At 39.4% G+C, this 10,514-nt stretch overlaps 1 protein-coding gene across 1 annotated transcript; it reads right to left on the bottom strand.

Moving 5' to 3' along the window:
- Positions 1 to 5,427: 5,427 nt before the first annotated feature.
- On the bottom strand, positions 5,428 to 9,532 carry LOC119987863. Its single transcript, XM_038832762.1, has 10 exons — positions 9,356 to 9,532; positions 8,646 to 9,097; positions 8,441 to 8,529; positions 7,865 to 8,304; positions 7,531 to 7,714; positions 6,734 to 7,377; positions 6,280 to 6,454; positions 5,872 to 6,210; positions 5,631 to 5,688; positions 5,428 to 5,506 (listed from the first exon to the last, which is right to left on the bottom strand). The coding sequence occupies exons 1-10, from the start codon at positions 9,530 to 9,532 to the stop codon at positions 5,428 to 5,430; spliced, it is 2,637 nt and encodes an 878-aa protein (XP_038688690.1).
- Positions 9,533 to 10,514: the final 982 nt, after the last annotated feature.

The following is a 10,514-nucleotide window of genomic DNA, read 5'->3' as shown; positions in this document are numbered from 1 at the left end:
ACCCGACAGACGTAATAATAATAATAATAATAATAATACTATCTACCATACTATCCACAAAGTACATCCACCTATGTACATATACAACAGCGGAATAATAAAATATATCTACCCGATACCAAACCGTATAGTATCTACAAATACAATACAATAAGTTCTCACACCCTCTAAAGAGTCAGCCCAAGGCTACACACCAGCTCACGCATCCCGCTGCCGACCGCCATCACCTACATCCAACTCACCTGAAAGGGAATAAAGAAGAGGGGTGAGCCACAAAGCTCAGTAGGGCGTAGAGAGGAAACACCATTATCCATAAATAATAATAATAATAAATCCAGAAATGTAATGCATAGTATGCAATACAGTAAATATACATCCATCAGTAAGTCAACCAAATAGCACAATAGCCGATAAGGCTAAACAACACTGGAACCACCCACACTGGTCTCCAGAAATCCATACACCAATCCAATCAAGTGAAATGGTAGCCGATAAGGCTATCCAACACTGTAGTCACCACATCAACTCCAATAATCCATCACACCCCTGGACCCACCCTAATCCCCGTAGGGTGTCTCCCAGTCCAGGTCCACACCGAAACTGGATAAGGATCGGGTGTCCCGATAGCATAGCCTACACCAGAGGGCGTCCCCTGTGATGTACCCCATCTCAGACGGTCCACCGGTATATATTCGGTCTGTATATGTATATATATCATCCATCAGAAATCCATATCTGATCATTTGGGCGCCTATATGGGCCCACAATCCACATCCACATCCACATCCACATCCAACACCTCCAATCACCTCACTCTCAGAAAACATACCAACAGTTATATATATATAACAGAGAATATAAATCAACATACAAACAGGTCGTATTTCCACCCCCAGAAACCGACAAAACCATAATATCACTAGAGTCCGTAAAACCGGAACTCTAAAGTCACATGCAAGAGTAAGGAAACCCCTACCTGGAAATCGGAAAGCAAATACCACGCAAACGTCCCCGTCAACCCCTGACTCCGAAAGTCAACCCGCTTCAAATCTCAACTGAGATTACCGTCTACACCGAAAAACACGATATACGAAAATACAATTAAAATACGGTCGGTCAACTATGGTCAACGGTCAAATAGTATCGAACCGGGTCAAACAGTGCAAAACCGGTCAAACAGTGCAAAACCGGGTCAAACAGTGCCAAACCGGGTCAAACAGTGCCAAACCGGGTCAAACCGGGTCAGACCGGTCAACAGACCAGTTAACCGAGTCAACTCGGCCTGACTCGGTCAACTCGGCTGAAACCCATTCAACACCACCACCGGAGATCCGGCCACCCAAACCTGCCAAATCTTATATCAAATCGAAGAGCTCGATGAGATGAACTCATAGGTACCTGAAAGAAGTCAAACCGTCGCCGGAATCGACCGGATCGACCAAAAGAAATTCAAGTTGACCGAAACTTCAAACTCCGATATCTCCCTAACCGTAGCTCCGATCGACGTGATTCAAGTTGGGTTACACTCGTCTCGTCAATACGCTTCTTTTGGTACCAACCACAGCCATCATCGTCACCGGAATCGGAAAATCGCCAGGAGAGAGAGAGGTGTACGGGAGAGAGAAGAGTTGTGAGGAAGAGGGTGTATTTGTAAAGAGTGAGAAATCTGGGTATTTAACTTATTTACTTAAAACTTTACTGTAGTCCCTGAAATTTTACGAAAATGCCACTCACCAAATGTAAAAATCCAACTAACTAAAACAAAAACATAATAAATCCAACTTAAATCCGATTTGAGTGATTCTTGCGTCTAAAATTTCCTTTTAAAATCCTCCACTTATGAAAAATATTTCCAGATTTTTATCTTAATTTAATTTTTATTCTCTTCAAATACCGGTTTACCAACACAGAGGTTCCCTCCACCTCAACCACCATAATAAAATACCATGAATAGTGTAAAATTCGATCAGGATATTACAGATAATGGGGAGATGGACAGTTGCGACATTACTCCACGTCTTTTCTCGAGGAATTAGAATGTCTTTTGGTTTGCTCGAGGAATAATTGATCAATACGGAGTCGAATTACTTTCGAAACTTTGGGAAGCTTCGTCTTCTTCTAACAAAGCTTTGTCTTCTTCTAACAAAGCTTCGTCTACCTCTAATAGAGCTTCGTCTTCCTATAATAGGGAGAGTTTTATTTCGTCTGAAGACTTTATCTTTGACAAAGATTAAATAAACATGAAATATTATTTATAAAGAGTTGAAATTGCTCAGGCCTTTAAGGTCTTGGCCATAAAACATGATACATTCTAACTAGATTATTTTTCATAAAAAGATTGATGTTTTGCAGAGCTTGTCGCAGCTTTTGAGGATCGTCCTCCATGGCAGCACTTTCTGACATATCTCGAAGCCGAGAGAGTGACCCTCCTGCCAATCTGTAGGCTCGGGTAAGTTCCATTATTCTTCTCTCTGCTTCGTGGAGATCTTTATCCAAACGTATCACCAAATCTTGTAGATCGGAGACATGTTGGTAAGGATCATATCCGTCGGGGTATAGCTTTAATCGTTGAAACTCCTCTGCCACTTCAGATGGTCCTTCATCTGATTTAGTTGGTTTGGACATTATTTTCTGATATTCAGGCCTGATAGGAAGCTTGGAGGAACTCATGATTGTAGAGGTTTTGGTTTTGGAAGTGGTGTTTCTTTGGTTCTTATATGATATATTTATAGGGAAGTGAGCGGAACTTTTAGAAGTTGAATCGTGCTTTAATTCTAATCAATCTTTTAAAGAGAGGTAATAATTATATCGCCGCTGTTTTCGCCACTTACCGAGAAGTTATTTTGATCTAACGGCTTTGATTAATTCGTGGAAGAACGATTTCCGAGGAATTTTAACTTTTGAATTTTGAATTTACTATTTAGTCCTTGGGGGGTTTTTTAATGGGTTTACTATAACTACCCATTATCTTAAAACTTCCAGAACACGATTCGACTTTCGGTACGTTCCTCGACTTCTTCTTTTTCGAGTTTTTGATTATGGCTTGGTTTGGTTCCGAAGAGTTTATTGATAGGTTTGAGAGACAGAATGAGAGGGATGAAATTTTGGTCCCTCGATTATTTCGAATGAAAGTCCAGCTGTTATAGATACTCAGGATGAATTTCCTGAAGGTGATATACCAGAAAAAGAACTAGGAGATCAATATGCTAGTCTTAGGGTTTCGTCTTATTCTGAACCTGAGGGAGTATCGGCTCAAAGGATGATCAGTCCATCTAAGGTTAGCTTTTTACCAACCACCTGTTCAAAAAGTAAGACTCAAAAAGCTTTTGAGGAAGAGGTTATAGTAGACAAAGATCCTGCTTCTGTATTAACGGAAGAGGATTTAGATAATATCAGGGTGGAATTCAGAATTCCACAGGAAATAGAGATGCGAATTCCTGGTTCTAGCGAATCAGCTTCTTATGAATTTCCTGGATGGATTGTGGTATATGCTATAACATTAAGGTGTTGATTAAGGTTTCCTCTGGGGCCTTTAGTTAAGTCTGTATTAAGGTTTTTTGGAGTTGCCCCCTATCAACTTATGCCTAACTCTTGGCGTATTTTGCTATCTTTAGAAGCTTTAAGTACAAAATACAGTCTTACTTTTGGTCTTCACGAATTTCTTACTGCTTATTCTTGGCAAGAAAACAAAAAAGATGTAGGTAGATATATGTTATCAAAGAAGGATAAAGAAAATCTGATTGCTGGGACTACTTCCAGTGATCATAATTGGGAGAAGAGGTATTTCTTGGTAAGGAAGGAAATTCTTCTGGGAGATGATGAGGTTATTCCTAGTTCTTGGAAAATTCAAGGTATAATCTTTTTAAACTTTCTTTTATCTCCACTTTATTCTTTTATGAATATTTGTCTTTTTATGGCAGGGAGATCTCCCAAGATATCCGTCACTAAAGAAGCTCAAAGGAATTGTCAACTATTTCTAAAGACAATTCCTCGTCCTGAGAGAGATTGGAAGTTTGTCTTTTCAAAGTACCTTTTTGAAAGTAAGTAAGTTAAGTAAATATTTATGATTTTGATTTTGTTTCTTATTTCTGCTAATTTCTTTTCAATTTTCACAGGACCCCATATGGCTCCAAGAGTAATCGTTCCTTTGAATCTTAAGGAGATTGCTGAAAAGAAAAAAGTCCAGAGAAGTTCTAAGGAAAAGAGGACGAAGAGAAAACATGAATCTATCTCGGGATTTCACAGTGAGTTAGGAACAATTGCTGCAGTCACTGAAACTCCTGAGGTCCCAATAGATGATGATTCCGAGCTTATAAGGAAGAAGAAAATCAGGGTTTCGTCTCCTTCCCCAGTAGATGAAAATACGGGAGTGGGCAAGGAAACTGATGATATTATTTAGGTTCCTGACGACGAAGTAAGAGAAGAGATCGTGAGGAGAGAAGGGAAAGAGCCAATTTGTCCAGTTTCAGCTCTAAGAGCTTTGCTTGAAAAAGAGTTGAGACTGTCAGGTGTTGATCTTCCGTCTAACCTTCCGGCAAGGAATTTCGAGATGTCGATCCCTAACATCCCTCTGTATTCGAGGCCTGCTGAATTATTTCCTGACTTACATAAACTGGCTTATCCTCTTGGTTTCACTCCTCCCAAATTGACTCTTGAGGATGCCTCTATTTACAGCATTTCTCATGCTTTTCAGGTATTTTCAAAACTTACCTTATTTGTATTTCTACATTAGATTAAAAGTAACCTTCATCTTCTTCTTTCAGGCTTTGTCAGTTCAGCTTTACATTGATAAAGAAGTCGAGAAGTTGAGTGAGGAAATAAAGAGCCTTCGTCTTTCCAGTGGACTACTACAGGCCAATATTAAAAAATTTTCAGAGGCCGAAGAACAAGAGAAAAAGCTAAGGATAGAGGCCGAAGCTCAATTGGAAAAAACGAAGAATGCTGCTGCTGAAGGTTTAAAGAAGGCTGAAGATAAGTTCGATGAGTTGGACAGAAGGCACATTACTTTGAAGACTGATTTCACAGATCAGGGCAGGCAATTGTCCAACATCAGCAGAAAAATACGGAAGAGCAACTTTCGACTTTCAAAGTCAAACTTGAAGAAAATGAAATCAAATTGAAGGATTTGCAGGAAGTTGATTCCAAATTGAAGGATTGTGAAATTGAATTAAGTGCTTCCATCGAAAAAGCGAATCGGCTATCGGATGAACTGATAGAGTCAAAAGAAGATGCCGATTTTTGTAAAGGAGAATGTGCTCTTGCCGCTGGTAAAGAGAGAATCAAAGCATTGGGGGAGGTGATGACACAATACAAGGCTGGTGCTTTAAATGAAGAAGAAGTTGATCGGATGATCAGAGAATATGAAGAATTCAAGGTCATCGATGCAGCGCAAACTTCCGCCTCTGAAGTCGAAGATGATACTTAAGCTTAGATTCTATTTTTTAATCTTGTATCTTTCCTTTTTATCTTTGTATCCCTAACTACAATCGTAACTTCTTTCTGTTTCCTATCAATTAAAGTTCATAGTTTTAACTATATGCTTAGGATTTTAATCATGATGCCAGTAATAATCCTTGAATAAATAAAGGGTTAAGTATACATGACCTTTTGGGAATTTGGAGGGCATCAACCTTCGTTGCTTTGATCTTCGTTCATACTTTGATACTTTATTCCATATTCTAGTAGATCCTGCAGTAATCAAGTTAAAAACGATGGGGGTGATATAATGCGGTCTGTCAGGCACTTATATATGCTGAACATATATATGTATATATTCAACTCGTTTGAGAAAATATATACATTTCAGTGATTCATCATCCATACCCCTATATATATACACTTTTTTTTAAGAAGAGTTAGGAAAGATATAACCTGAGATGTTTTGCATTCCAGCTGTTGTTAAGTATCTTCCCTTCTCTGGTTGCAATTTGTAAGCACCATTGCCGACGACCTCTATGACTCTATATGGTCCTTCCCATGTGGCTCCCAGTTTTCCAGAATTCAATTGCTGTGTGTTCTGGAAAACTTTGCGTAAAACCCAGTCACCAATATCGAAAGCTCTTGAGTGGACTGCTTTGTTATAGTATTTTGCGATCTGATGCTTATAGGCCGCTGTTCTAATAGATGAGAGATTCCGTCGTTCCTTAAGCATATCTAATTCTTCGGTGAACACGGCGTTATTTTCCTCATCTTTTTTCCATTCAAACCGTGCTGTTGGAAGGCCAACTTCAACTGGTAGCACTGCTTCAGTTCGATAAGTTAAAGAAAATGGAGTTTCACCTGTTGAAGTTCTCACTATCATTCGATATGACCATAAAACTCCTGGGAGTTCGTCTGCCCAGGCTCCCTTTGCGTTTTCCAGTCTCTTCTTCAAAGTGTTAACTATCGTTTTGTTTGTAGCTTCCGCTTGGCCATTCGACTGTGGATGCCTTGGTGATGCGAAGCAAAGCTTTATCTTCCACGTATTACAGAAATCTTGAAGTTTATGGCTTATGAACTGAGATCCATTGTCACAAATGATTTCATAAGGAACTCCAAATCTGCAAATGATGTTTCTCCAGATGAAGCTTTTAACTTCTTTATCCCTGACTTGTTTATAGGCTTCTACTTCCACCCATTTTGTGAAGTAATTCGTTAAAATTAATAAGAACACTCTTTGTCCCGATGCTGGAGGAAGCTTTCCAACAATATCCATTCCCCATCTCATGAAAGGCCATGCTGATGAAATTGGGACCAGCTCCGTTGGTGGTTGACGTGGAATTTGTGAAAATCTTTGACATTTATCACATTTAGCCACATATTTGGCTGCATCGCCACGGAGCATAGGCCAATAATAACCAGTTCGCATGACTTTACTGGCTAAGCTTTGGCCACCTGAATGGTTTTCGCAGACACCTTCATGTAATTCTGCTAAGGCATATTGTGCTTCTTCCTGAGATAAACATCGAAGCAATACTCCTTGGTATGATCTTTTGTAGAGAATGCCATCAACTATCGTGTAACGTGATGATTTTCGCTGTAGGGCTCTGGCTTCATTCTTATCCTGTGGTAACACATCATCCTGTAAGTATTGTATGAATGGTGTTCTCCAGTCATCACTGTCTTCAGTAATAGCAAATGATTGTTCCACCGTGGAATTTTTGCTTATTGCCGATGATTCCAGATAAATCAATGGGATATTCTGAGTTGTTTGTGCTTGACTTGCTGATCCCAGATTAGCCAATGCATCAGCTTGTTGATTTTCCTCTTTGGGAATTTGATGAATTCGGAATTCTTTGAATTCAAGTTGCAACTTCTGCACTAATTCCAGATAATCGTTCATTCTTTCATCCTTTGCTTGATATTCTCCATTTAATTGATTGACGATCAACCGGGAATCTGAAGTTACGTGGACGCGTTGAACTTTTAATTCTTTTGCTAGTTTCAGTCCCTCAATCAGAGCTTCATATTCTGCTTCGTTATTTGTAACATGAAATCCGCAATGTATAGCTTGAGGGAAATGATCTCCTTGTGGTGAAATTAAGACGATACCTAAGCCGCTTCCCTTTGCATTACTTGATCCATCAACAAATAATTGCCAAATAGCGTCATCATCTTCTTGGTTTTGATGCAATTCTTTATGAACATCATCCATCATTCTCGGACTAAATTCAGCAATGAAATCGACGAGAACTTGGGCTTTAATTGCTGTGCGAGGTTGATATTCGATATCATGCTGAGTCAATTCAATTGCCCACTTCGTTAATCGTCCAGACAATTCAGGTTTATGGAGTATCATTTTGATCGGGAAACTTGTCACTACCATGATGGGGTGGCTTTGAAAATAAGGACGAAGCTTCCTTGCTGCAGTGATAAGTGCTAAAACAAGTTTTTCCATTAAAGGATATCTTGTTTCAGCATCTAATAAACTCCGACTAACATAATAAACTAGATGTTGGCGGTTGTTCTCTTCTCTTAGCAGCACTGCACTAATTGCAAACTCAGAGACTGCTAAATAAAGATAGAGTATCTCACCGGTTTTTGGCTTTGCGAGAATTAGAGGATTGGTCAGGTATCCTTTCAATTTCTGTAATGCAGTCTCGCATTCCTCCGTCCATTCAAAGTTAGTTGATTTCCTCAAAGCTATGAACAGATGATGACATCTTTCAGATGACTTGGAAATGAATCTGTTTAATGCTGCAATCTTTCCAGCTAGCCGTTGCACATCTCGTATTTTTGTGGGAGAAGGAATATCAAGTATCGCCTTGATTTGATCAGGATTTGTTTCAATACCTCTTTGTGTAACAATGAATCCCAAGAATTTTCCTGCTTTGACTCCGAAAACGCACTTGAGAGGATTTAACTTCATCTGATGAGCATCAAGAATTTCAAATGCTTGTTTGAGGTGTTCAACATGATCTTCGGCCTTCAAAGTCTTTACTAACATGTCATCGATGTATACCTCCATCGTTTTTGCAAGTAGACTTGCGAACATACGATTGACCAGCCGTTGGTATGTCGCTCATGCGTTTTTCAATCCAAATGGCATTACTTTATAACAATACGTACCATGTTCGGTTATGAATGCAGTTTTTTCTTGATCTTCTGGATGCATCAAGATTTGATTATATCCAGAGAATGCATCCATGAAACTGAGTAGTTCATGCCCTGCTGTTGTATCCACAAGCACATCAATATGAGGAAGTGGGAAAGAGTCTTTCGGACAAGCTTTATTCAGATCTGTGAAGTCAATACAGACTCTCCACTTTCCATTCTTCTTTTTTACCGCAACCACATTTGCTAGCCAGTCTGGATATTGAACTTCACGGACGAATCCAATATCTAGCAACTTTTGAACTTCCTCATTAATGACTTTATTTCTTTCTGGAGCGAATCTTCGTCTTTTTTGCCTTACTGGAAGGAAATTATCATCGACCTGTAATTGATGAGTGATGACATTTGGATCAATTCCAATCATATCTACATGCGTCCAAGCAAAAGTATGTTTATGATTTTGTAGGAATCGAATCAAATTTTCTCGAAGCTGATGATCCAGGTTGGCTCCAATCTGAATCTTCTGATCTGGATATTTCGGATGAATGATGACTTCCTCCGTCTCCTTATTAGCCGGTTCTTCTTGATTACTTAGAATCGGCCCTTGCTGTAATTGCTATAAAGCTTTGGTTTTTCCTTTCAATGCTTGTTCATAGCAACTTCTCGCTTGACGTTGATCCCCATATATTTCTTGTATTTCGTTTCTTGTCGGGAATCGTATCACTTGATGGTAAGTTGATGGCACGGCCCTCATTGCATGAATCCAAGGTCATCCAAGTATCGCATTATATGGAGATTGACAATCTAATATATTAAATCGAACCTGGAGATTTATTCCTTTGGCATATACTTGCAATGGAATAGAGCCGATAGTGTATTGCTGTTCTCCACTAAAGCCGATGAGTGGTATAGGACCTCTGATTATATCTGCTTCTGAAAGTCCCATTGCTTGGAGTGTGGACATGAATAATAAGTTTGTTGAACTGCCATCATCAACCATGATTCTTTTAACTTCGCAATTGGCAATTTGCAAAGTTATTACCAGGGCATCATCATGTGGATTGAGTAGCTTCGTCATCTCATCGTCTGTGAAGCTGATAACTTGTCTCGTGAATTGTATCATCGGCTTATCATTCCATACCTTAGAATTTTCTGTCTGATTGACATGTTTCTTTGCCGATGAATGTGTAATTCCACTAATCTCCGATCCACCAAATATTACGTTAATCGTCTTCTCTGGAGGTGGTGGTTTCTGTTCTTCTTCTCATCTTTCAGCCTGGGACATCACCGTTTTTCCTCTTTCAGATGGTAAATCCCGAAGATAACCTTTCTTAAGCAATTGGATTACTTTTTTTTTAAGGGTGAAACAATCATCTGTTGTATGCCCGTAATCATTATGAAACTCACACCACGTGGAAGTATCCCGTTGATCTAGCGGTTTGCGTAATTTGTCGGGCCATCGAACAGTATCTCCCATTTTCTTCAGCACTGATAAGATTTCATTTGGTGGAATTACTAGATTGTATTCAGGAGATCGGGGTTTCTTCTTGAAATCGATCGGTTTAGGATCTTGGCGGGAGTATCGTGGAGCTTCTGAACTTGTTTGCTTTTGCTTAGATTTCTTCGGTTGCTCCATTAGTCATTCTGGAAGTCTTCCTTCATCTTCCTCCCATTTTATTTGAACACTTGCTCTTGCTTGAACTTCTTGAAAAGATTTACATGGATATCGAGTAAGCTTTCCATATAATTTGCTTCCAGGAAGAAGAGCCATGCGAAATGCATTGATCGCAATTTCATCTAAGCATCTGGGAATCTCCAGCTTTTCTTTATTGAATCTCGTCAAAAATAATCGTAAAGATTCTCCTTGCTTTTGTCGCAGTCGATATAGATCATCCGATGATGGAATTATTTTCCTACTGCTTGCAAATTGTTCAACAAATGCATCGGCCAATTGTGCGAATGAAGCGATTTGCCCTTCGGGA

The sequence above is a fragment of the Tripterygium wilfordii genome, chromosome 21, assembly GCF_013401445.1.
Source record: "Tripterygium wilfordii isolate XIE 37 chromosome 21, ASM1340144v1, whole genome shotgun sequence".
Taxonomy (NCBI): Eukaryota; Viridiplantae; Streptophyta; class Magnoliopsida; order Celastrales; family Celastraceae; genus Tripterygium; species Tripterygium wilfordii.
This window is presented reverse-complemented; position numbering and strand designations above follow the sequence as displayed.